Source organism: Falco peregrinus, chromosome 8, assembly GCF_023634155.1.
Source record: "Falco peregrinus isolate bFalPer1 chromosome 8, bFalPer1.pri, whole genome shotgun sequence".
Taxonomy (NCBI): domain Eukaryota; kingdom Metazoa; phylum Chordata; class Aves; order Falconiformes; family Falconidae; genus Falco; species Falco peregrinus.
Genome location: NC_073728.1, coordinates 62,841,987 through 62,868,855, shown reverse-complemented (window position 1 = coordinate 62,868,855; position 26,869 = coordinate 62,841,987). Strand labels below are relative to the sequence as shown.

The 26,869-nt window shown below is 42.9% G+C and overlaps 2 protein-coding genes across 4 annotated transcripts; both read right to left on the bottom strand.

Annotated features, from left to right (window-relative positions):
• Positions 1 to 1,048: 1,048 nt before the first annotated feature.
• On the bottom strand, positions 1,049 to 8,230 carry C8H5orf15 (chromosome 8 C5orf15 homolog). The gene is made up of 3 exons (XM_055812787.1): positions 8,080 to 8,230; positions 4,415 to 5,049; positions 1,049 to 2,622 (listed from the first exon to the last, which is right to left on the bottom strand). Exons 1-3 carry the CDS (start codon positions 8,177 to 8,179, stop codon positions 2,491 to 2,493), a joined length of 867 nt encoding a protein of 288 aa, XP_055668762.1. The 5' UTR covers positions 8,180 to 8,230; the 3' UTR covers positions 1,049 to 2,490.
• Positions 8,231 to 9,376: 1,146 nt separating this feature from the next.
• On the bottom strand, positions 9,377 to 25,477 carry VDAC1 (voltage dependent anion channel 1). 3 transcript variants are annotated; one of them, XM_055812564.1, is made up of 9 exons: positions 25,337 to 25,477; positions 18,597 to 18,666; positions 17,989 to 18,038; positions 17,035 to 17,187; positions 16,891 to 16,943; positions 14,942 to 15,169; positions 11,700 to 11,850; positions 11,173 to 11,230; positions 9,377 to 10,353 (listed from the first exon to the last, which is right to left on the bottom strand). In XM_055812564.1, the coding sequence occupies exons 2-9, from the start codon at positions 18,661 to 18,663 to the stop codon at positions 10,262 to 10,264; spliced, it is 852 nt and encodes a 283-aa protein (XP_055668539.1). In that variant the 5' UTR covers positions 18,664 to 18,666; positions 25,337 to 25,477; the 3' UTR covers positions 9,377 to 10,261. The 3 variants fall into 3 exon arrangements, with proteins under 3 accessions (XP_055668539.1, XP_055668538.1, XP_027650153.1); XM_055812563.1 differs by lacking the exon at positions 25,337 to 25,477 and adding an exon at positions 22,289 to 22,469; XM_027794352.2 differs by lacking the exons at positions 9,377 to 10,353; positions 11,173 to 11,230; positions 25,337 to 25,477 and adding exons at positions 12,991 to 13,123; positions 22,728 to 22,904 and having other exon boundaries at positions 11,713 to 11,850.
• Between the last annotated feature and the right edge of the window lie 1,392 nt (positions 25,478 to 26,869).

Genomic DNA, 26,869 nt, shown 5'->3' with positions numbered 1-26,869 from the left:
TTTGTTGGAAAGAACAGCTCAAAAGCTGGAAAGCTAATAAATTTCTCTCCCTACAGACAGTCTTTTCAAAAGGACAAACAATTTTAGGGAGGACAAGGAAATGCAAGATTCTTCCACCAACATATTAATATATAGTCTTCAAGAGGACACTGTTACTCATGCAGAAAGCCTGGAAGAAAAACATTTAGACTGGTTTGATTCAGCTAGTTGAACTGTGTTTCAAGAGCTCTGGAAGACACCCAAGATGGAATAAGGTAACACATCTATGAACTCCAGAAACCAACAAAATACACTTTATCTCTACTGATTTAAAGTCAGTCAACATTAATTTTCTGCATTTTTAAAACACTATTCTGGTTTTGTCGTCAAGTGGCTAAATATGTAACATCTGCCTTGATGGCCTAATTCACTGGATGGAAGGGGCAATTTTGAAATTATTTGAAAGAAAACTTTTAAAGTGGGTATCGCTGTACTTCTGTGCAGTCAGGCACTTTCAGTTCCTCAGTCAGTGCCTGTGTAAGGCCAGTGGCACTAAGCTGAAACACAAGTGTTCTGCAAAGTGTGAACATACAATTATTTACTGTCAAAATCACTACACTTTATGAACAGTATTTCAGGAGAAAGCTACTGAACTTCTTGGATGCGAAAACATTAGCCACCTCCTCCAATTCCAGTGCTTCAACATCCTAAATACCTTTGCAAAGTAATCTCTCCCTCTGGATCTTAACCACAACAGTGTTACGCTTTAATGTGGGTATGTTCAGGTAAGAGTTTCAAGTATCTTCCACAAGAATTATTAATTCTACAACTTAAGTAACAAATTACTTGTTACACAACTCAGCAATTCCTACAGCTTAGATTTCATTTAAGCCTTGCTATGTAGTTTACATGCCATTTAACAGATGCATAAAACAAAATTCCATGCACCCCTACACAGAGCTAATTTCATCAGTAACAGAAAAGGTGGTTTTGAACTGGTTGTACAATCCCAAGCAGAAGCAAGCTCTTTATCGTAAGGTACTGTATAAAAGCAGTGAAACGGTTAAGATAAACACAAGCTTATTATTGTCATTTATTTTAAAAACCTTATTCAAAATATTATGTGATACAAGTCCAAATATGTTAAAAATTACTGCAAGAAAAGAGTTTGGGGGTATTTTGTTTGTGCTTTACTTCTTGTGGTTGTGAAAATAATGCATTTAACAGTAGGATTTAGAACTTTTAGCACTTGATTTGTAAGATCATATCATGCCTTCAGATTCCACATGCCAACAGCTCTAAAGTTGATTTTTCAAAATGTTACATAACCACTTGAATACCAAGTCATTAATTATGGGGTTCTGATCCAGCGCTATTTACATATTTATCAGTCTGAAAACTAAATCACAAATACAATGTACAGAAAACTAAGATTTTATATTTTACAACTCATGAAAACATAAATAATGGAAGTACAAAAGACAATGTAAAAAATACCCTACTGTACCAGTAACTTGATTTACACTAATGCATAATGTCTGTCAAAAATTAAGAGTGCACTGTCCACAGACTGGCAGTCCCACACATCATTACTTCCATCTGCCTGTTACCTGGGTCAGAATAACAACAAAATAAATTATTCTCACATTTTCAGGCCTCTTCCATTTATAATACAGCAAACCACATAACCGTTTCCCATCTGTCTTAAAATTCCACAGAAAGCTTTGATGTATTGAAAGCCTGTCAACTATATATATTTTAGTAGGATTATTCCACAAGGTTTATTTTCCATTCGTTAATTTTAAAGACAATGAAGTAGTCATAAATATCATTAGAGAAAAAACATGGACAGACATGAAGCTGCATACCTTTACAAAGATCTTGAACGTTTTAAGGAAATATATGGTATATAACTTCTGAAATAAAATGGGTTATACGTAATTATTTTCAAATTATTTACTGCATGAACACACACAGAAATTATGAAATTGCCACACTAGCTATTCTGCCCAAAATAGGATCAAATTATGCAACAAATCAGAACCAAAAAAACCAAGATGCAGCATCAGGATTTAAGCACAGAAAAAAGTAATCATATTTTAAGTTTGCAATACAGTGGGATTTATGAGCCACATAAGTGATTAGCAAAGAGATCGTTAATTTGATTTAGTGATGCCAAAGTCATTAATTTATTAGACCTAAAATATTTTATGCTTATTTTTTGTATTACCGCTATTACGACTGCTCCAGACAGAAGGAATGATGCTTAATGAATGGAAAGAGCACTGATTATTAAACTCAGCATGTTTACAGTTGATACAAAACCTGACCAAAGTAGCAAACAGATGTATCATGCCCTTGATCTTCCATGAGATTTAATCTCAAAAACATCCAGGTCAAAGAGAGTACATCTCATTTCAGCACAAGCAGCATATTTAGAATACCTGAATATCATTACATGACTAGGCAGGCAAAGAGTGTTAAGTTCAGCAAACTCAAATCACAGTGCTTTCAAAATACATAGTCATTAGTTATTTTCAGGGAAGGCATTGCTTCATTAACATTTTGATCTAAACGATGATATTCCACTGTCCTGGAGCACAGGCCATCCCTCCATCTTCGGCTCTGGACCAATAAGAAGATCTGAAAGAAAAAGCAGCCGATTTACGTAATGCTATGGAGAAACATTTTGGTTGTGAAAGGCAGCTTAACAGTTCTATTGATACCTTTTCCACCCCTTGACCCTGGCAATGGCATTACTGTTGCTCTAAAACACGGCACTGGCAGTCAACCATTTCCATACCATCCTTGCCATCGAGTCACTTACCAGCAACCTCAATTGCAGTTTGGCAATAACATGGCATTCAACCCGTAACTCTTCTAGCAGATGATGTGTGCAGCTTCAGAAGCACTGCATATACAGGCTATTAAATTATCTCCAGATGGTGACATTTTTTAGTTTATTCATCTTGCCTATTCTGGCATTTCAACCTTGTTAAAAATAACTGTATTACTGGTGCTGGAACAAAGGCAACAGAAGCAGCAATACTGGAATGTGATAAACTGTTCCTTCATTACAGCTCAGTGCCCCCTTCAGGAGTATCAGCAGAGCAAGAACAGTTAAAGGGGCTATATGATAAACTACAGCACTCAAGTAACCAGTTTTAAATGTCTATTACCTTCACCCTATTTAGCCTCCTTTCTTACTGACATTATCAAAGAATCCACTTTACTAGACAGCGCAACTATACGGGCAAAAGGGGAAATGGGACAATATAAGTGGGCAGAGGGAAAGAAGGAGGCAAACCTAAACCAATTTGGTGCCTCACACAAATACATGCCACTATCTACATACTTAAAAAGTACTAGTGTATTTTCTGCTCCCCAAATTATTTTTAAGTGCTAAAAAGTAATACCAACAGACAGCTTTTCAATTACTCAAATGATACTACAAGCATTACTTCACTTACGTAGCAAAGAAAAGGCATTTTTTAATCATTCATTTGAACTTCACTCAAAAGTAAAATTTTCAAATGTAACAGTCTTCAACACTTTCCCCTATAAAAAACTGGCAATGCGCGTTCCAGATAGGCCACTGCACTGTATAAAGCAGAAGTTTGGGGGGTTTTTAGCTCCGTTCTTTTCAGAGCCCCCCAAATCCTCGACCAAATCAGTGCACTCCACAAGAATAAACCCTACATTTTCCTCGTATCTAAAAACTAACCTATTTGTTGGTGGGGTTTTTTTGCTTAATTGCAAATTTGAGCATGCATCTGTACTGGGTCTGGCTGGGCTGGAGTTAATTTCCTATGCTAGCAGTATATTTCGACACAACACTAATCAGGCTACTTTTGAGATAACCAAGATTTAGGTTGTACTGAAGAAACAGCTACCTGAAAACACTAACTTGGACCTTCTCTATGTAAAACTACAGAGTGTTAAACATTTCCTAAAAGTCTGTAATTAAGTTCTCAGAACATCTATGATACAAAGACCACCTTAAAGTGAGTACTTATTACAAGGATTATCACAGTTAGAATAAGAACATTCCCATGTCATTTGGGATTAAACCTTCCTCAATGTGCTGTTTATAATCCTGCGCAGAAACAAAATTAATCAGCCACCTTCACTCCACTTGGGTCAGGCCTCATTTATAGAGCTCATGCTGTATACTGCCAGTGCCCATTAATGCACTGACTGATCACTGATGTTATCAATTAACTGATTTTCTAGCCTAAAATGTTTGACTCGAGTTAATTTTCATCATGCAGATAAAAATAACAATCATGATCTGCATATTAGTACCACAACAAGGCTAAAAGGTCAAAGATTTCATTCTCCAAAAAGCCAAGTTCCTCTTATTAAAAAAAAGTGTAAAAGGCAATACAATTTCATTTTACAAACTGTTTCTCTCAACTTTTCACAGCACACCTACCTTCCTCTTATTGTGATAGGTGACATAAACAACAGCTACTAAGAAAGCAACTACAACCAGATGAAAAAAGAAATGGCCGTCTTCTTCTTCTTCTTCTTCTTCCAACCCTGTGGCAGAAACTTCTTTTATCTTCTCATCAAGGGTCTTGATATCCTCATTGTAATTACTAATGGTGTCAGAGTCATCATCTTCTGGCATGTCTAGAAGATCTGGGTTGTATCTGGAATTTGAAGTCATTTCATAAGGACCATAATCATCTCCTCCATCTGACTCTATAGTTTCTTTTATGATGGGTGGTGAACTATTTACTGTGTCTTTCAAATCTGTAAGAAGATCCTCTTCCTCAATTTTAGTATCTTCAGAAGCATCAACATCCATTTGAGATATTGGACTAGCAGTCACCGCACGAGAAAGAACATACGGTGGAGAATCACCTTTTGCTGTAGATGGTTTTACTGCAGTCACCGGATTGATTTTAGCTGTTGTTGGAACCACCTCTTTTTTTGTTGGGCTTGCCTCTTTTTCTGTTGGGATTACACTCTGGAAGCTGTCTGTCAAATTTTGGGATCTACTTAGTGTTTCATTCTCACTTTTAGACGAAATATTTTTCTCAAGCATCTCCACTTTCACAGAATCTGAGAAAAGGATGAGAAACAGTCAATACTACGCACAAGGCACTAACTTCTCTTGTGATATTTCAGCTATAAATAAAAATTATTGCAAGGCATTGACTTCACAGAAAAGAAATCATACGATGAACAGGGCATATTTCACACTGCAAACTTTTTAGACTTCATATGCAGACATACACACTCCTGTACTTTGGCAATTTCTAAGTCCTGAGTGGGACAAGAATTAAAGCTTGGAAGCACATGTGTTCTAGGTTAGTGAACTAGAGTGTCTCTGAAAAATTTAGCATGCATAATTTCCAGACTCAGAACTTCAGAAACATGTCCTCCCTCCCTCTATGGATTTATGAACTCTTGTAGAATCATATGTGATTAGTCTTTTCTCCATCATCAAACTCTCCCACAGAATTTGCTGAAATCTACAGAGGAAGAAGTTCTCAGTAAGGCTACTCCTGCAGTTACACGTTTTTAATCTTTCACCATTACTTATTTCACCAACAAAAAATGAGAATATGCTACAATGTCCCCTTCAGTCAGGACACAACGTCCTAGCATCTCTTCCCAGGCACTTATTTTTATTGCATTTGTACACACAGAAAAAGATTTCCATCCTTATGTTAACTCAAATGAAACTACTGAATCACAGCTTAAAAAACAAAGCTGAAGAAAGGACAATCTGACTGCACACGCTCCTGTAGGAAAGCCTTTTGCTGGCAGCAAATTATTGTAATGAAGTCAGCAGCACTGCTATGTAACAGTGCACCCTCAGGCAAATTCAGAATCTCTCCAATGCTAGGATGGCTTTGCAGAATCTACATAAAAAACAAGGTGAGCATTAAAACCACATGCAGGGCCCATCATCCCTGCCCTCTACCCAAAGGAAAGTAAAAAAAAGCAGGGGGAGGTTATAAATAGCCAATGATTTTTTAATCCTAAAAAAAATAGCAAAGAGCAAACTATTCATGTTTACAGCATGTCACATCCAGTTTCAAATCATGGGGCACCTTAAAAACAAAGAACACATTTTAGACTTTCAGTACACATCGTAATTTAAATAGTGGAACCATACCTACCTTGTATTTTGGCATGCCAAACTTTTTAAAATTTTTATTTTAAAAAAGTAACAATACTTTCATTAAGCACTCCCAAGGAGCTCCCTGGTTCACTGGAAATTTACAGATTCTAGAAATGAAGCATTCAACCGCTTGTGTCAAATTACTCATAAGTAAAATATTGTACAGGGGACACTGAATCATGTTATTCATGAAACATATTTACAGAGGATCAGTTACAACAGACTTCTTGTATACATGGTACACTTTTCCAGTATGAATTACCCTTTAACCAACTGTAAAACAGAGGAGACTCGACTAATCCCATATGAACTAGACATTATGGTGCCTCTCTGCTAAAGTCTGAAGTCAGCTGCTTTACATTTAACACTGTTGATGTTGTTGAAGAAACTACTAGTCTGAATTACCATATCAACATTAACTTGTTCAGTTCTTGTACAGGACAGGTTTAGAGAATTCTTATCTCCCCTCAGGAGTCAAGCCAGCAAATTGCATACATGGAGATAAATATAAGGAAAGGTATCTGCAAGATAGTTTAGCATTTGTAACTAGCTGGCATGATATGAGTGAGGTAGGTAAACCTCATTGCTACCCTCACCAAACACACCAAAAGTACTCAAAAGTAATAGCTAAACTGTCTGAAATACAAACAAGCGTATTTTTCCAGAGAAACACACTGCATGTATCCTTACACTTCAAATTATTCTTAAACTCATTTTAGCATGAAAGCTTTAGAAGGGTATGTGCTTAAATGCAAAGGACTCCCACTAACTAATGCTGCAGCTTCAGAATGAGAAATAATGATTTCCTATTATTCCTGAAAGAAGTTATTTTTTGTTTTAATAGGAGCAGCAAGTTTAGCAACTACATTACAACTGATTTATATCTACCCAAAATTATTTGGCATTATAAACGGTGGTTGCACTGTTTGTAGTTACACAACACTGTCAGATGACGTTGGACATAGATGCCTGGACTCCAGAGATGCCTCAGCTTCAGAAATAGGTATCAACGTTCAATCATGGTGACAGAACTAACAACGCAGTCCTGTGAGTAAATGCTGTAGATAAAAACATCCCATCGGGTCAAAATTCACTTCCAGGTAAAGTTGCTTTTTAGAAAGCATGCTATTCCATGATTTTTGTAGTTAAAAACTCCTGGTTTCCTACAGGTTTGTGTCCCACATCCTTAACCTCTTCCTTCATTACTACCAACCAATTAGTCGAGGTGAGGGGCAACACAAGCAGAGCTGGTTTGGATATACTTACTGACAAGCAAGAGAGGAACGCACACCTCAAATCAGCTCCCTTCATGTCCTTAAATAATTCCCTTTCTTTTCACTGCCCAACCAATACTCCACCTAAAATAAGGAGGAACTCACTGCACCTGAAATACCTTATTTCTTATTAGCATGCGGTTTTAGTTGGTCTGTACGTTGAAGGGATGCAGGAGAAGGAAAATGGACTTAACGAAGAGTCAACTCATAGAAAAACATCAACAGATTTTCTCGGGGCAGGGGGGAGGCTAAAAACAGACACCCAACTAGAATAATTAGAAAAGACTATTTAGTCTGATGAGTGAAGTAGTCAGCTAAACTGATTTTCACAGACCAAACCCAGGCGAGCGCCTGGCCGCCAAGGAGCAGCACTTTAAACGGCGCTCCCTCCGGCCAGCCTGCCGCCAAGTCCCTCAGAAAAACAAGAGAACAGCCGGCCGAGACCGGCTCCCGAGGCCGGCCGGCCCGGGCTTGCCCTGCACATGGCCGAGGCGGGCAGGGCGGCCGCCGGCGAGTGGGGCGTCCCGGCGGGCCCCGCCGGCGGCCGCAGACACCTTTAGGCCCAAAACCACTGGAGACGAGGCCGGTGAGAGACCGGCGGGCCGGCCGCGCAGCGCCCACAGACCGCCACCCACCCACCCACCCAGGCAGCCCGCCAGGGCCCGGTCCGCCCCCCGCCGCGCTCACCGGAGGCTTCCTGGCCGCGGGCCGCCAGGGCCCAGCCGCAGAGCAGCAGAAGGCAGAGAACGCGGCCCGCCGGGACTCCCCGCTCACCGGCGGCCGCCATCTTGCCAGGCACCCTCCACCGACGTGGCGCTGGCCCCGCCTCCCGGCGCTGGGCGGGAAGGCGGGAGCTGCGCGCCGGCGGGGCGGTGGCCGCGCATGCGCCTGGGCGGGAAGGGCGGGAGAGCGCCTCACAGGAGCTGAGGGGAGCGCGGCGGCGCGGGCTGGCATGGCGCCGTGAGGCGCGCTGGTAGCGCGGCCTGACAGAAAATGGGGCGGTTTCCGTCTCCTTCCTTGAGACGGAGATTGGCGTTAAGGCTTGAAGCCTCCCCACAGAGCCATTGCCCTGGGAAACTGTTCACCAGCGTCTGCATGCTGCGTGACGGCTTCATGCTGTGGCGCTCACAGAATGCTATTTGGCAGAATTAGATCTGGGAAAAAAGCTTGCTCGTTCTTACCCTCAGTGAGGCGTTTCAGGCTCCAGGAGAGGGCTTGAAGCTGATCACCAGAGCACAATTTCCGAAACACAAGATGCCTCAAGCATGAGAAAACCCAGAGCAATGGCTTCAAAGGCTCACGGGGATGCTGAGGGAGCACAGGATGCACACAGCATACAGGAACGTAAACCTGTTGTGAGCATGTGCCACATTACTGCAAGCTGGTTGTACATGGTGCGTTTTGATCAGTGAAGGCTAATTGCCTACTTTTCCCTAGACCTAAGGCATAGTAGGAAGTACTCAGGAATAGCTTGTGGTTCAAGGGAAGGTGGCCAGCGTTGCACAATCTGCAGCTGTTGCTGAGGCAGATACACAGCCTCACAATGTCGTAACGCCATGGCCTCACCAGGCACATCCTCCTGTACCACAGCCTCTTGCTGTCTGCATGCCACCCACATTGACTGCTTACATACGAGAAAATAACAGTCTTAATGAAAAGCCACTGAAGTTTATCCCAACTGATAGCTGTTCATTGCTCGCGCCTATTCATTTACAGAACGATAATTCAGCTTAGTGAATTCTGCAGTGAAAGAAAGATAAACAAGTCATGTTATCTTGTTTCCTTTGTGAGCTAAACACATGCAGATGTGCAGTTGTCAGAGCTTAAGCGAGCATTAAGAACGTGGCCATGTCTGGAACTTGTATCTCCAAAGTTTTTTATTTGTGTGGTACAAAACATGCACTAAGATGCTGCCAGTCTGCTTCTGGAACCAAGAATTAATATGAAATTGTTTTCACAATTAATACAAAGACAAAGTAAAAGGTGGCGTTTCAATATTTTATTCAAGTTGGGTTTGGGTTTTTTATCCATTTTTAGCAGTGTCAAGTACAGCATTTTGGGGTCTAGTTCCACACAAAATGGAAGACTGTCTAAAAATGTACCCATTTAGTCGCTAAAAAAAAGTGGTAATAAAACAAAACTCCATTTGAAATTTAGTGATACAACTATGTGATTGCAGTTACGAAGACTCTTCCCTGATTATGGTCCTGTCTTACAAGCATTCCAGTCAGTGCAAGGGAAAGGAACCACAACACAGGACAGGCAGGATTGGCTGAGTCACATCAAACCTCCTCTGCAACGCACTTAGACGAGGTGGACAACCTAAAGCATTCTGGAGACAGCTGTAGGTGTAAGATAACCAAAGACGACAAACCATTGATGAAATACCTATCTAAGAAAAAGAAAAATTAAAAAAAAAATCCCTTTTTCAGACAAGCTTGCACATCCCATCATGAATTGAAACCTTAAGGTTGGAACATTCTGCTTATAAAATTTACAGTACAATATAGTGATCTGCAATTCTGAACAACTCAGTTTCTTACCACATCAACGTATTCCTTGTGCAGTCAATGTGTTAGTAAAGGTAATCAATACCTTCCTCCTTCCTACCACATGGCAGCTGACAGATATGATGGGCAGTAACATTCAAAAGAAAAGAAAAAAAGCCTGGAATTGGGAATTTTTTAATGCTTTTGTCTCCATTTCTTTAACAACATCATTTTTAAAGCTTAGCTGTCTTTAACCAGGACTAACAGGACTGATACTGATACTGAGCAATACTTGCATCCCAGACAAAACATTGAAAGGTACACTATATTCTGAAGGTAGCTATGCTGTATTTTCAAATTAGTGATTGCAGAATCACTCCTTATGCTTCAAATTCCAATCCTAGACCAAGTTTGTGACCACCTGCGTTGACGTTCTTGCCATCCAACAAAGCTGACAACGTCAGTTTGATACCTGTGAAATAGAGAAAAGTGAAAGAAAAGACAACTCTTAACACCTGGACTGAGCTTTATGTTCAGTAAATGCAGTCTGTGTTAACTGCTTTAATTTACTGGCTAACAAGGGTAATGTCATTTGGCGGCTAGCCTTGTAAGGATTGGGTGTTTTAAAACAATGTGCAGATAAGAAATCTTTCTGAATTACAGAAGTTATAATAAACCATGGTGATAGATTCTGCTTTTTATCACTCCAAATAATTAAAGCTGAGTCCGTTCACTGCTGCTGGTCTACTGATTAGATCCAGTGTTATGAAAAACTGGGACCTTGATACATACCCACCTTTCTAAAACACTTTAAAATCTAGGTATGAAAAGGCCCAAGCCCTGTCTACTGTAGTACCTCATTTCAGTCTGCTTGGTATTCTGGCAACAGATTTATATCAAAATGATTTTACAGCAGTAAGACTGTCCTCGTCCTGGACCAGGGGACCTTGAGAAAGTCACATTTTTAAGCAAAACAAACTCAGTAACAGGAAGCCTCTGAAAGTACTAAAAATGCATTTACTTATCTGTGAAACACCCAATTGTAGATAAATTTTGTGCCAACATAAAAGAGTATCTGACTGGTCAGTGGATGGCGGTCTGGTAATTCTGCTTCCAGCAGACATCCAAAATTGACAGAGCAGTCCCTGGAAAAGTTCATCACTGGCTTGCCAAGCAGAGCAGCAGCAAACTTACAAAATCAGTCACATTTTGTCAACAGAAAAACTCTTATGTATTTCAAGATAAAAAAGTATCACTTCATTGATCCTGAATTTCTTCTGCATAGACCTACCTGGCTTTAAAGTCTGAGTGTAGCCTAATCCAATCAGACTGGAGTTGTTCACTTTAGCCTTAAAGGGAAAAAATACCATATGTAAATAACTCAGTATCTTTCTTCAAAGTCCTTCCCACTTGAAAATTGAGTAACACCTTTTCAGCATGTAAAGGATTTCATGTTTTAGATCCCAAAAAAACCTAGAGTTAGTTCTGCCGTAACACAAATCCAGAATCTCAACAAATTTACAGTCACTATAGAAAATAATGTGTTTATTAAAGTCGGGTTTTATTTTTTCAAGACTTACATGAAAAAATTTTCAAAACAGTGCCCAACCATAAAACATTCTGTGTTGCTTTTAAAGAAAATCCAATAGTTGCGCTTTCGTGCTGCCATACACAAGACAAATAGATACACATGCCAACTGCGCACAATCGAAAACTGAACTGCATCAAAACCACACTTCATGATTTAAAATTGCTTCACATTTCCAGTATGAGAGCCCATTCTTAAGTCACTTATAAATGTACATGCATAGCACTCACAGAAAAAGAGGCATCTGGGTCAATCTGATACTTGGCTGCTATTCCAAAGCGAGTGTTGCTATTACCGGCTGTCCAAGCAAGATTAACGGCAGTTTCCAGTTTATCATTCACCTTCTGGTAAATGGAGCCTCCAAACTCCGTTCCATCATTCCTGGAAGGAATGCATTAGTCTAGTTTTAGACTGCACCCCAAAACAGTAATCTCTTTTTTTCCAGTAAGATCTGTATTTGTAGAACATTCACTTACACCTCATTTAATATCTCTGTACCAACTAAGATAGAGACATTAGGCCAGACTGGTTATGAAGTCGTTTTTAAATACTTAAATTCATTGATGGTTACTGTATTTCAACAAACAACTTATGAAGCTGAAAAAAAGCCATGACAAACTGTCAAAAATAGACCAGTGATGACAGCTTCCAAATCTCCCTCCTTTGTAGAATGGCAGTCTTTGTAGTGAAGAGATTTATTCTTCCGAGCATACCTCTGAAATAATTATTTTTCCCAGACATCGTCTCCCAAGTGCCCTGAAAGGGCTGCACCCTGCTCACAGAGCCTCAGCAGTCATCCTAAGACTGCCTCGTCAGCATGCTTTTACCAGACACAGATGGACCGTACCAGAAGGGAAGATGCCAATTTAATGTCCAAGTCTATTGGCTTTTGCAAATGAATACCATTTGCAATTGTCCTTATGGTACATCTGGACTGTTGATGTCTGTACTAGAAACCGAAATGAAACTAGTTTTACTTTGCAGAGAGCACTGGCCAACAGCTGAACGAAGACAGCCTTCTAGCACTGCTACCGAGTAGTACAGCTTCCAGTTACTACTGACACCAATGTCACACAGGGAATAAAGTCTGGTAAATAAAATGCAAAACGTTAGAGCATGCAGATCATAAAAATAAGAGCAAAAGACTTCTAAAAGCCTTACACTCCTTGTAAACCAGTGAGCATCTGAATATCCATTTTTGTTTATTTTCTTAAAAGAGGATATAAACTACTGCACAAAATGGGCTTTAACCACAGGAAGGCTTCTACAAATAAAATACTTGTGAATATTTCTAAACTATGAAATAATCTGCTTCCAATTATTAAGAGTATACCAAACCTTCAGTGATTAAAAAAAGGGGCAGATTCAGAATCTTTCCATTTTCACCCCTTTGGCCTGATGTTCCTGAGTTCACAACAGTTGCAGAAACAGTAGTGATATGCCTATTTAAAAGTTCAAGCAATAGCAGCAGGCTTTTAAATTGTTAGAGCAATTCTTCCAGAAAAACACTACAATACTTACTTCAGATAAGACTGAAGCTGACACATAACTGCATGTGCTTGGCTCTCAAGAAAAGGAGGGATTAAAAAGGACTGAGGAGAGCTGGTTATACAGGCAGATTTTGTGCAAGGTTCCCACACAGCTCTGTCTTGACCTGCAACATTAGGGGGGGCGGTCTGAGCTATGCTTAAAAAATTAGGAAAGGCATATTTAAAACTAGAAATTATCCAGCCCTACCTCCCTTTAATTGTTATTATTATTAAAAAATAATAATAAAGCCAAACCTCTTTTTAATTCTAATAGTAATAATAGCACTTTTCAGATGTAGATTTAAAAAAAAAACCCAAAAACATTATCCCCCTATGAAAATTAATATATCAAGGCACCATCAAGGAAAGCAACTTGTTGAAGTCCCCAGCTGGTCTGTGTAATGTCAGGAACAAACTACAATGCTTCAGGCCCCACCTAGTTAAATTATCAACCCTGCCACAGCGTTCCCGTGAAACACTGAGCTGTCCAGACGTAACCCAGCAGGCTAGCGATGGGCGTTCCCTACACAGCTGCTTCCGGGATTATATAAACACTGACACATTTCAAAGCTGAAACGTCAAATACCTAACTGATCTATTAATATCAATAAATAAGATTTCTATTCATATCACACATTTATGGTTTTGCCTGTCAATTGGTGGAGTACGAGTATTAAATAAAGAAGGTGTCCTCCTGAAGTTTATTTATCATCCACATACAGTAATAGCAACCTAAGAAACAGACCCTCAGGAATCCAAGGAGCCATACAGTAAGATCTGAGCTCCTGCCGCTGTTATAAAGTTAAATTCGGCTGTTGCTTCAATCAAGAGTAATAACAATTACAGCATTTTATAGCAAAAGCCAATAATCCACTGTTTTGAACGTCTACAGTGTAACAAAGTTGAAAGTCATTACGCTTGAAGAAATAACTCCTGAGTGAAGGGGGAACCCTGAATATTGTTTTGATTAAACAATTTTGATGAAATTCTGCCCACATTTTCTTGCTTTGGCAATCCTTCAAACATACTGTCTGGGCTGTGAAAGTCCAATTGTTCTGTAAGGCAGTGTGAGCTTCCTAAACCACATGTCTGCAAAACAGCATGAAACAGAACAGAAAGCCTTTGAAGAAGCAGCTCCAGGAAGGCAGAACAGTTGTTCAGCCCCCAAATGGGAACAGCCTGCAATAGCTCTGCTACATGCAAAATATCCAATTACCCAATGGAATGGGAAAGAGGGGGGGGACACGGGGGGCAGGGGCAGGGGGGCAGGGGCGGGGGGAATGGATTAGGGTTTGTCTAATCTTTAAAATCTGTCTTCCCCAAAGGCATACATTGCTTTTTTAAGAGGAACAGGAGACAGAGAAATAAAGGTTTTCATGGAATTTGGTCCTGGTTTCCCACTGTTCATACGTTCAGAAAGGACAAATGCTTGTGTAAATTGATTATTTAGTTGTAACACTATAACCATATGCCTTCCAGTATTAAAACAAACCCAGTTCTTATTTCTTCCAATCATTCCCTTTTGCTTATTCTCATTCATCCTCTGATTAACTCATCTACAGATAAAACCACCATTTTTGTTTGAGTTTGACCTGTGCAAATGGAAGGTATTGCTTTTATTTCACAAAGAATATTTTGATAACCCACCTCTTCTATTATTCAGCTAATAGATTCTAACAACCCTTATCTGTTAGAAAGACAGACACTGGATGCTTGGGTGCTTAGTGTGTTCCAGTTCCTTCCATTGTGCACTCCCTCACCCACATATTTCAAAGAAAAGCTAATGGAGCTAAGAAAATGCAGCTTCCCATCTTAAATGCAGAAGTAATTTCAAATCCACCATTCCCTCTTGCACCACTGCTGAACCTCTGTCCCTTTCATTGTGCTAGTAAGCAGCAAAACCCTTTCAAATTCCTTTGTAATGCCCGTCTGCCAATACTTACACATTAGTATGAAGCTGGAATTCATCAGTCTTATAGCCAACAGCAAAGTTGCTCTGGGTTACTCTAGACTTTGTTGTCTCAAAAGTCATTTGGTAACCTGCCAGCCACCCCTCGTAGCCAACCACCAGGGCTCCACGTATCGAAGGACCAGCAATATCGAAATCCATGTCACAGCCGATGTTGATGTGTTCCCTTTTGTACCCTGTCTTAACTTTAGCACTCTTTTTCCTACAGAGAAAAGAAAGAATCTCTTACCTTTGAAAAGCTACATTCATAGGTAGCAATTCAATCAAATCAGTTGCTTTAATTCAGTGTAACAGTTCTTGAAAACAAAGTCTAACCTCCAGAGAGCAACATGGTATGTCACCTTACCTTTCACGTCTGCAGAACCCTAATTCAGCTACAGTGAATTATTTGCAATCAAGCAATAAAATGTGGCACAGTGCCCCAAAAAACACTCCTGGGCTGCGCTCTGAAAAGCAGCAGCACAATAAACCAGACGGGAGGTGACAAAAACAAATCCTCATCTCCAACTAATCTGATGGTTTTGGAAGGTTGGCAGGTGCGGGTAAGGAATGGAAAGTTTCAGGTTTGCCGTAGAAAACCAACAGTGGTTGGCCTGTGCCAAACAACTTTTAAACAATCCTAATGAACTCGGTAATTTCATTTACTGTGACAGATGTCAAGAAATCACTACTTTGTCTCCAGCTTCCTGAGGGAAAGTCTCTGCTGCTAAGGAAGTAGTCTGCTTCAGTGGCTCTGACATCCTCTTTTCTCCTTCGGATGCTTTACGAAGTGTAATGGTTACAGCCATTAGCAAGGCTGCCAGGTTAATACAGAAATAAACTTTCCGGAGTCACTTGTTTCTTTTTATACTACTGGCCAGAACAGTGTTTTCTCAAGTGTCTTCAGGTCGGTTTACATCAAGGGTGCAGACCCTCGCAAGGCAAGACAGTTGCGTCCAATATATTCAGCTACTCTTATTTAAGATGTCTTTCTTCTCTTTTTACCTTCCAAGTGTCTTCTGCCTTTGACCAAATCTTTTACTGAAATCTTTCGGAAAAAGTCAGGCTAATCTGAAATTGCAAATCAACCTTTTTTCTTTTTTATTTCGTTAAGAATCCTACCAGTTAAGAAATAATTATCAACAAACACTAGAGATCATTCTGGTTAACAAACACACAAAAATATGTAGTTAATCTAGAATTACAAGTGCACTGGAACCAGTTGACAATCCAGGACACGAAATCTAAGAGAGGGTGAAACCTCCACTGGGACTGTAACCCCAGCAGCCTGCAGTGCAGCGTACTGCTCTGGGAAGCTAATGTGCAGAATATTTTGACTCACTGGCAGCACTGCTTGCAAAAAGATAATCAGGGGAAAAAAATAAACCAACATCTAGACCTACAGCTGCTGCTTAATCCCTCTGGCCCACATAAAGCGTGGCGTCCAGTCGCCCTGTCAGAAATACTTACATACCACCAAGGCACGCTGCGGCCAGCAAGAATTCAATGATAAATTCAGCTCGGGAGAAGAGCCCAATTACTGTTTTGAACTATTAGAGCCATGACCACCTGGCTCCCCAAGCTTGTTAAGCTCTGCATTACAGCTGACTTGTTTAGTGCTTTTATTCAGACAGTAGCTCATCCTTTGACACAGCCAGAAATACACAACAGGAGTGCAAACAAAACCTTTTCTTCACACCCTAATTCTGATTGAAATTTTCAAGTTTCTGTATGTGAAAGTCTGCTTGCTATAGCTTAGGATTAAAAGGGGATTGTTAATACTAAGATTTAAATCAGATGTACATGATTTCATCATACACAGGCTGATTATTAACCCTCTTGATATCTTAGGACAGGAGTAAATAAGTAAGACAGCATTCCGGGAAACTTAAAATAAAAAAAAAAAATGCCTTTTTTTGTCACTTAAGCTTACTCACTTCTTACCCAGTATTAGGAGAGAAGGAGGAGTCAAAGGTCAGCTTCAGGCCACGTGCAAGCTGAACAGAAAAGAAATTCACTGGTTGGATTTATAATTGGAGTTTGCCATTAAGTGAATTTGCAAATTACCTCTTCTGAGCCAATAATTACCTGATCTTCAAGAGTAATCTCAGTGCCTAGCGTGTTGTCAGTGTTCCACTTTTCTGTGAACATCAATCCATATTCCACCCATTTGTATTTTGTTTCCAAACTACCACTAACTTTGCTCGTTTCTGAGTTTGCTGAACCTGAGCTTGTAAACTCCTAAAAGGAAAAAAAAATATATATATATACATATACACACACACATTTTATATATATACACGTGTATATATTTGCAAATAGATATATATTTACATGCAGGCAAATACTTACACTTGTAGAATATATCAGTCATTACAATTTGGGGTATTTTTCAATACTGCAGAGTTCTCAGAAGATTTAAGTTTGCTAGTCATTAACATCAACGCACTCTTGCCCCCCCAAAATGTCAACGTCAGGGAGAAAAAGCAGGGAATGGATACGGGACAGGAAGGTGGACAACTCTGGCCACCAGCGTCACACAGACTAAGGTGCTATACCAGCTGGATCTGTGCATCAGCATGCAAGTCTGCAAACGCTTTGCAGAGGTATTCTGAATACACTTTAATACACAGTTACATTGCAGCTATCCTTGTTCAGTGACTTAAGAAAAAAGTGCAGCACATTTAGAAACCAGCATATTCGTATTTCTGCTCGTTCAATCCAGTGAAGCAAGAGGGAGACACTGACACTTCCTCCAAGCACAGGCCACGGCGGTGGCCTCAAATAACATCATTTTCATAGTAAGCAATTACCACGGCTGCAAAGGAGCCCTTCGCTGTATTTTCTACTCTGATTTGTGCAGAGTCTTGTATATTATAGAACAAATAAACGCAAAGTAACTTGCAAGATTATAATACAGCTAAAAAATGATAAAGGGGGAGTAAGTGATACATATTTAACTTTTAAAAAGCAATATACAATAAACACAAGAACATTGCAGTGTTTTGGATTTGTTTCCAAAATATTTGTTTCCAAACTCACCAGTCCATTTTCAGATTTTGTTTTCAAGTCAAGTTTTATTAATCCAAAACCTAGAAGTAAAAAATTTATATTTAATTTGAAAAGCATTTCCAAGTTACTTCATAAAACTCCCTTCTAAATCACCTTGAACTACTAAAAAAATTAACTAAGGGTACAGTTGTCAAACCATGTGTTTTTATGAAGCAGATTATGCAGTTTATACTTACTTAAGATAGCACTTGACTGATTAATCCTACTGACCTCAGCAATATAATTGGGACCAAATTAGTTAATAATATCTTCATTCACACTGAGCAGCATTCTGTTCATAAGCAGACTACTGACACCAGTGATCTTATTCATGATACAAGGAAACAGTCAAAATAAAACACACAATTTTATATTTCCAAACAGACAGCAGTCCTATGGGGAACAGAAGAATTCTCTGCAAAGAAAAGTAAGCTACCCTCCCTTTCCAGACCGCAAGGGCAATGTGAAGCTGTGATAGAAAATTCCCTGGATTTTAATGGAAATTATTGGAATATTTATCAGGGGAAAGTAGTAAAATCCCAACAGTTTCACGAAGTAAGTAGATAGTGAAAGACCACATTTATTTTTGCTTTATTTACCATATCCCTTGGTGAAAACATCTCTGGCGGATTTGCCAAGATCAGCGTAAGCAGGTGGAACAGCCATTTTCTAGGGGGAGGGAAAAAAAAAAGGGACATTACAGTGTTCAGAAATTTAATTCATGTATGTAACAAGAAACTTATGCCCATTTCAGCCAGTTTTATTTTCTATCCACCATCTATTAATTAAATACAGCCTGAAGAAAGTAGCTATAGCAAATAGTGTGATTTGATTTTGTTCATTAGCCAGGAGAAGCAATTACCATGCACTTGCCACTGAGGATGAGGAACAGGTTGCTGAACAAATATGTGTTTTAGAGAAAGAAACTGTCTATGCTTTTCCAAAGACTTAACTGTTGTTCCCTTATCAGTGTTAACTGCATCAACAACTTCATTTTTTTAAAGGCATTTCTCGGAAACGTTTATCTCGTTTTTTCCATGGATCTACACATTCTGATGCATAGATTAGGGCCCCAAGTCATCCACTCAGGAAATCTATCTGGGACAAGCATCTAGCACCACGAGCATCTCTCTCCCCCTAATTCAGAGCAGCAAACGGCTAACACTTGTGTTAGCAAAATGGACAGTCATTCTTCTGCTTCACTCTTTGACTTTACTACTGCTGTTAATGGGTTAAGAAGTCTCCTTAGACATTGACCTTTAAGTGTTCTTCTGTTCATCAACTGGGAAAAAAATGAGCTTGCTGAGAAAAATTAAGGCTGAATGGATGCTATGCTGTGAAGTCAGGCAGTCAGGAGGGCAGCCACAACCCCACTGCAGCAGCCAAACCTAGACCAGAGTTCCCTGCAAAGCCCAGAGCGAGGCACCAGCGTGCACGCTGCAGGGGCAGCTTTCTCCACCACGTTTTGTTTGGTAGGGATGCCCACATTGCCACGTAGGTCCTCACTTTCCCATCTGCAGCAGGCCCTGACCATTCTTAGTTCAGTGGCCTCCTGCAAGAGACAGGAATGGATCCCATTTTCTCAGCCACTGAGAAAACCATCTTATCGTATACAGAGAAGAAAATAGGATCCCAAGAGGAACAAAGCAACCACATCCACTTTCTTATCCAAGTGTGGTCATTTGTTCTAGGGAAGCAATGTCAAACAATCTGAAATGGCGTACACCTTCTGTCATTATAGACAAGATTTCATAATTTTAAAAAAGCAAAGGCGATAAATCACACTTATAAAGCTGTTCCTCTCGATACCAGACGTTGCACTAAAATTCCATACTCCCAAACTTTCCGCTTATGCAAAAGTAATAAGCAGTTTATTATACAGGCATGCAAATGCTTAAAAAATATCCTGCCAATCCTTCCTCCAACCTACTCAATGTCAGCAGAAAACTATTCCTTTGAACCACAAACAAAACAGCTAGCTCTGAGCGTGAGGGGGCTCTTAGCAGGCTTTTGGCTGTCAGCTTGGGTGCAGTTCTCTGGGCAAGCACACCGCCCCACGAACGCCAGATAGGGAGTTTCAGCAGTCACTCAACGCCTCAGGCACTCAATCCAACAAGTTGTTGCCTGTTAAAGCAGGATATAGCTATTGCATAAATGAAGAATCCCTATCCTAGAGGGAACAAAACAAATCTGGTGGCTAAATACAAGCAAACGGTCTTCTCAGAACACAAATAAAGTAGGATACGAAGGTGCATACTATGATGTAGTTTCAGTGGCAGAGACTACCTGGAAGCATGTCATCTCTTTCCAGTTATAGTTCAGTAATAAGATGCAGCCCCAAATACATAAGCAGCTAAACAGTTAATGTAAAAAAAAAAAAAAAAAAAAAAAAAGGCGGGGGGGGGGGGGGGGGGGAGTATTCCATATTCCAAAGCAGTTTCAGGTGCTTATATTAGACTTAAATGTCTCCCTCCATTTTTTTGTACAAACATGAAAGCAGGGATTTACTGTTTATACACAAAACCAGCCTTTAGGAAAACAAAAAACAAAAAAACCCCAAACAAACAAAAAAAAACCCCACAGCATACGCACAAAAAAAAATACCAAGTATTAAAAGATTTCTTTACCTAATTCCTCTGCTCCTTGTTCAAGTCACTAGAAGCAGAGGACCATGCCTTGCTTGGGGATCATCCCTTAAAGTCAGAGCCAAGGCAGCACTTAGGAGAGGGATGGCAGAATTCACAGAGGGCTGTATGTGTTCAGGAAACACTTCTTCCTGGCCAGAGCAGCTCGGTCTCATGAGAACCCTCTGATGGGTATTTCCATTTGGCATCATCAAAAATTAAAAACGTTAAAAATCCCTACACTTGAAAATCAAACAAGCATTGCTTTGGAAGAAAATGACTGCTCTGCCAGCTACACTACGGAATCCACCAGATCTATTTTATCAACAGGCCCTTTTGAGTCACTTCATAAAATCAAAATATTTTCTTGAAGACTGAATACTGTGTACTTTTGGTTTGGATTTTGTAGGTTAAGTGTTTCCCTTATCCAAGCCCACGAAGCCAAGTTTTGCTCCCGCTGACACATGTGTATCCCCACCGGCTGTGGCCGAGCTGTGACAGGCTGCTCCGCTGCTGAGCCTGGGCCATGGCCGTGGAACAGTGGGAGACGTCAAGATCTCCACTTAGGCAATTACTATAATTAGGGGACAATATTGAAAGCCAAATCCCTGTCGGTTGTAAGGCAAATCATGTAATGCACACAGAGTGTGGTGTTTAAAATTGCTGAGTGTGGAAATGACTACGAACTATGTACCTGGCGGTTAACCTTGCTGTTGTCAGCCAGAGCAAAAATAATTATTTCTGTTTGCACTGGCTAATTGGAAGCCTCTTGTTTAACAGATGGAAAGGAAAACTGATTACATCCTGTGCAAGTGCAGGTTGTAAGACAAGCATGCTTAACAGGGATTCAAACTCTTAAAGGATCAAGGAATGGCCGTGGCCAAGTGCCCTTGCTTTTCACCAGTGGAACCCCAGCACATTAACTCAGATTAGTCGGGACTGAAATGCATTCAGTGCTTTTATCCTTGTCCAACTGTGCAAATAGCTCAGTGACTACGCACCTCAATACCCACACAAAGCAGGCCATGCAGAACATACCTAACACCTTCTAAGTTGGAAAATACCTTGAAATACTGTAGCGCAAGTCATGACTGAAAAAAACCTGAGCTGAGGAGTTACCTCCAGGTGCTGCTGCAAGCACAGCCTCCACAAATGCCTCATTGGAACTGCCACAGGGAGAAAATAGGAAGTTTCCTTTGGAGCTGCAGGACCCAAGAGCCAACCCTAATGATGATTTCATTTAAAGACAAACACGTCCAGCAGGCCAAATTTGAATATTTTCCAGTGTCACAGATGGCAAAGTTTTCACCCTATGATGCAGTTCTGGGCAATTAAATCAAAATTAGCCTAACAAGCAGCAAATCCCCAGGGGGTGCCCTTGGCAAATATAAGGACTGGCTGCCGACAAATGAAATCTTACCTCTGCTCGGTAACTCTCTTACGTGCCTAAGTTAAAGTTTCCCTAACACTGACTTATCAACTTTATGATATTTACATGAGGGAAAGGAGTAATATAAAAATTTAAGATAAGAACAAAGTCCACAATATGAACAAAATTCCCATGAAACACAATGGGAGTCTATCAGATGCAAGGCTAAGAAAATAAAAAGGTTGGATTTAACCTTACTCTAGCCATATTTTTTCCTAATAAATTTGAATCCGTGTACCATTTCTTGATGGTAACAGCCGATCTGAACAGTCCAGCTCCCCATCTCCACAAGCAGCACCCCTGAAAGGACGGTAACTGCAGAGCTGACACATAACAGCTGCCGGGGACACCGGCATGAGGGCTGGGAGGGACCGACTGCATCGGGTCATGAGATCAGCTACAGTCTGTCTGCAAGAGGAAAAAAGTACACGAGGCTCTCTTGCTTCAAGATAAAAAAAAAAAAAAAAACCCAACTGATTAATTTATTTCTCATTTATGTCCTTAATTTTTTTAAAGAAAAAAATATTCCTTGGTATGAAGCAACTTTTAAGCACCTTTCTGGAACCCCAGCCTGTGCAGTGTCATTTCACAACCAACATATGTTGTATCAATAAACAGACCACGAAGGATGGTGCTTTTGCTCTGGGGAAAAACAGGGCGCAGTTCTCTCCGTGTACCATGACAGGCTTGCTGGGGTCACCAGGTCCGCACGGCACCCATGTCCCTGTCCCACCGTCCAACATCCCGGGCTGCCAGGTGAGCACGGTGCTGGCTCCACAGTTTGGGTTTTATGATCCAGATCACAAATCCATTCAAGTCGTGACTACAGTCTGCTTTGAGTCAGGTTCAGAAGCCTAATTGTGATGAGATTTAGAGACACGCATAACTGTAAATACATGAGTAGTCTCACTGAGGTCAAACATCAAGCTCGGCACATGCACGAGTCTTTTGAGAAGCCAGTATAAGCATGGGATTTGTAAATACCCTGCATTGTGGGACACAGTATTTAACAAGACTTTTTGCCCTAACTTGCTCCTGTGCCGACATCATGTAATTCATGCCCTAATTATGACCCAAAATACAGGACTCTGGAATCCACAATCTCTTTCATGCAGGCATTAGTAAACCCATGCAGCATCCCTCTGACACTTGCCAGATCACAGCCTTCCTACCGCAGCTTTGCTTTTGAACTACGTACATGATGGAGCAGATTTTGTTTCTAAAGATTGGTTTATGCAGTATCTCTGCAGCCAATAAATATACAGAGGAGATAAACCCCTTAAAAGCAAATGTAAATATTATTATTTAGTCTATACTAATATTTATGGAATTAAAGAAAGAGCCTGCTCTTAATTGTATGCCTATAAATTAAGAATGGCAATGCTGCATGGCAACCCCTTATTAAACTATCACATATAAGTATCAATTAAACAAAGTTGGGGGATATTGCAGCGTGCTGTAGCTACTGTAGTTACCAAAACTGCAAGGGAAGAACAAAGAACTACATACCCTATATGTTAAATTAAACATTTGCGCTAATTACCTGTTTCTTTCAAACACCTGCAGAGGAGGGGGTGAGCAGCACTGCTGTCCCACCCTGCGCCACCAGCACAGCGTGGGGGCAAGGCTGGCACACGCCCCAGCAGAGCGCTCAAGAAGGGACATGTCCCTCGCTCCCAGCCCCGCTGCAGGAACACCCAGCACCAGATCAATGGGGATGACTAACTAAAACGGCGTGTTGTCTTCCAGCGCAGTCTGACAGCTTGCCCCCCTCACACAGAAGACGAGCACCCACCGCACTGGAGCGCAGTGACGAAGGCGGATGGATGGGTTTTACTCTACCTGCAGCAGATGCCAAATGCCAAGAGGGCCTGAGCTGTGTTCCTGACTGCATCCCACAGACAGCCCCGGCTGGGGACACCGCTCCCGCTGCCATGGCAACCAACAGCGGTGTCCCACACACCATCGCACCCCCAAAAAAGAAAAGGTGCAGACTGTGGCTCAGCATGAACCTTCAACGGAGAGCGATGGGTGGAGGCATTATTCTGGGATGTCTTTTCAATAGTGCAAATGCCTTTTTCTGCAGGAATTCTGACGAAATTTTGTAGATGAAATGCCATGAGGCAGGTGATTATTCAGCCATCCAGTGCACCGAACAAAACAAACTGCAACACACTTCTGACCCTCCTAGACCATCTGAGAAATGAGATGGGATATGTTTTAACCGGTACCACTATAAATACTCCCACTGTAATATCCCCCAGAGAAACGGCCCTGCGCTGGTCAGTAGGGATGAGTCAGCTCCACTTTGCTTTCAGAAAATGTTGTTACTATTTTTTTTATTTTTTTTAAAAAAAATGCCTGAAGATGGAATAAGTCTTTCACCCTCCAGCAATAGTCGTTCCTGTTGAGGGCTGTGACGAGGCAGAATGGAGGCAGCTGCACCGCTGCTGCGGCCGCACTGTGCTCCTGGCTTGGTTTGGGAGTGGAAAACCAAGTCCTCACGATTTTTAAACTGACATTATTCCCCCCTGCTCCAAGAGAAGAGCTACATCGTGAGAACAAGCAGGAAAAAACGAAACAAAAATCAGTTTGGCTGCCTGGAGTCGTTTTTTTGGTGCACAGAGTTATAGAGCCACAGAACGGTTTGGGCTGGAAGGGGCCTTAAGGACCACGCAGTTCCAGCCCCTTGCCACGGGCAGGGCCACCGGCCACCAGCCCAGGTTGCCCCCAGCCCCGTCCAGCCTGGCCTTGTCAAGATGAATTTGCCAACCTGCCAAAACGCCACTCGACTGCGTCCAGGCGTGGTGGAAGGGATGGATGCCAGCGCCACAGCCATGCCGGACCCGGCCAGGCACGGCCATCTGCCACCTTCGACCCCGGGAACGTCAAGGGCGATCCCCACCGGCGCCAGCCTTCCTGCAGCCCCCCGCCCGCCTTTAACCCCCCCGGCGGGGGCAGCGCCCGGCTGGATGGCCATGCACGCTCGGCACCGCGACGGCACGGCGGGGCGAGGCGGCTGCGGGGCAGCACCAACTCCCGGCCACCCTGCCATGCCCCCCCGCCACCCTGCCGTGTCACCGCCACCCTGCCGACCCCCCCGCCTCGGAAACAGGCCCCAGTTCCGTAACGGCCAAGCATTATGTAAGCGGCCAGTCCCCCCCACCCCGACGTGCCCGTGGATCGCGGCACCCCCCCGCCCCGGCCCGCCGCGCATCCCCCGCCCCAGCCCCACGGCTCGCAGGGGGCGGCCCGGGGGCGATGCACCCCCCAACGCCCGCCCTACCGGTCCCGCCGCGGCGCCCGCAGCCCGCCCCGCACTGCCGGTGCCGCCTGGGCCTCCTCCGGCGGCTGCTGCCCCTGCCCGGCGCCTCCCCGGGCTCTGCGGCGGCTGCTGCGTGACGGCGGGCGGGGACCGGCGGGTGGGGACGGGCGGGCAGGGGGCGGGCGGCGGGGCGGGCCTTGCCGCCGCACCGGGGCTGGGCCGCCCTCCCCGAGCGGCTGCCGGAGCTGCGAGCCCAGACCCCGCTGGCCCCGGTGCGCAGCACCCACGGGGTGCCCCGGATCCCAGCCCCGGGCACGGCACCCCCGGGATGACCTCGCTCCCAGCCCCGGGCACGGCGCCCACGGAGTGACCCCGCTCCCACCCCCGGGGTATAGCACCCGCGGGGTGACCCCGCTCCCGGCCCCGGGGCACGGCACCCGCGGGGTGACCCCGCTCCCAGGCCCGGGCACAGCATCCCCGTGGGGCCCTCGCTCCCAGCCTCGGGGTATAGCACCCCCGGGGTGACCCCGCTCCCAGCCCAGGGGCGCAGTACCCCCGGCACGCCCCAACTCCCAGCTCTGCAGCGACCCCCACGCCTCCAGCCCCCCTGGGTACCAGCACTCATCCTCCCCTCCGGCAGAAACTCCCTGCATAGATACAATTAGTTAAATTAGAATTACCTAGGCTTAGCGCAATTCTATCTCCCCGGCTTGTTAAAATTCTCATTCCCAGTATCTCGGTTGAGTCAAGAGTGGCGAGAGAGGAGGAGGGGAGTTTGGGGGGCAAGTTTGCGCAGATGAAGCCACGAGTGATGGCGAGGGTCCCAAGGAGCTGTGGGCAGGTAGGCTCCCCAGGCGAGGACCATCCACGGGGTGCAGAGGTGCTCCCCCGAAGAAGGGGTTTTACATCTCCCACGGCTCCTGCTCAGAGCCAGAGTCAGCCCACACAGCTTACAGGGAACTTGGAGCTGAGTCGGGAATAACATTTTCCCCGGTGACAAAGGTCAGTGCTATCAGAGGCAGCAGAGCCTGAGGCTGGGCCGCTTTCAGGGTGAGATATAAAACCAGCCCTTGGCTGGTGGAGGCTCCTGGAGTGCTCGGGGCATCACCCCCAAGATAAACAGGAGCATCATCCCACCCAGAAAACTGCTGGTGGCCTTGATAGTCACCCTTCTGGCCTGGGCATCCAGGGGAGACTTGTGTCAGAAAAAGAAATCATTGCTAACAGCTCACAATCCCACCCACGTGAAGTCTTATTTAGCTTTTTTTAATTATTTATTTATTAAATAATTCTTTCTTTCCTACTCTTCCTCCCTCGCGCAGGGGGAAGGGATGGCGAGAGATGGTTTCCCGGCTTGTGCCCTCACCTGACTCATGCCTTTGCTTTCCCAGCATCTCCCCACCAAGGCAGCACTCCCTGTGCCCACAGCCACTGGGTGCCCCAGCACCCCCGGCCGCCCAGGCCAGAGTCACCCTCCTCAGAAACACGACTGGAGCACGCACACACACGGTACCGGTGAACTCTGAATCAGGGTTCAAACTAAACAAACCTTGT

What these genes read in the sequence shown, in the direction of transcription:
- VDAC1 (XM_055812563.1), bottom strand. Translation starts at nt 22,333, where the DNA reads ATGGGGAGCTGGACTGTTCAGATCGGCTGTTACCATCAAGAAATG. An exon ending in TCCTTCTCTCCTAATACTGG is followed by an intron (nt 15,170 to 16,890) that starts GTAAGAAGTGAG and finishes TTTTCTCTGTAG; the next exon opens with GAAAAAGAGTGCTAAAGTTA. An exon ending in ACCCAGATGCCTCTTTTTCT is followed by an intron (nt 11,231 to 11,699) that starts GTGAGTGCTATG and finishes TTTCCCTTTAAG; the next exon opens with GCTAAAGTGAACAACTCCAG.
- C8H5orf15 (XM_055812787.1), bottom strand. Translation starts at nt 8,179, where the DNA reads ATGGCGGCCGCCGGTGAGCGGGGAGTCCCGGCGGGCCGCGTTCTCTGC. An exon ending in CCGCGGCCAGGAAGCCTCCG is followed by an intron (nt 5,050 to 8,079) that starts GTGAGCGCGGCG and finishes TCCTTTTCTCAG; the next exon opens with ATTCTGTGAAAGTGGAGATG. An exon ending in CCTATCACAATAAGAGGAAG is followed by an intron (nt 2,623 to 4,414) that starts GTAGGTGTGCTG and finishes TTTTTCTTTCAG; the next exon opens with ATCTTCTTATTGGTCCAGAG.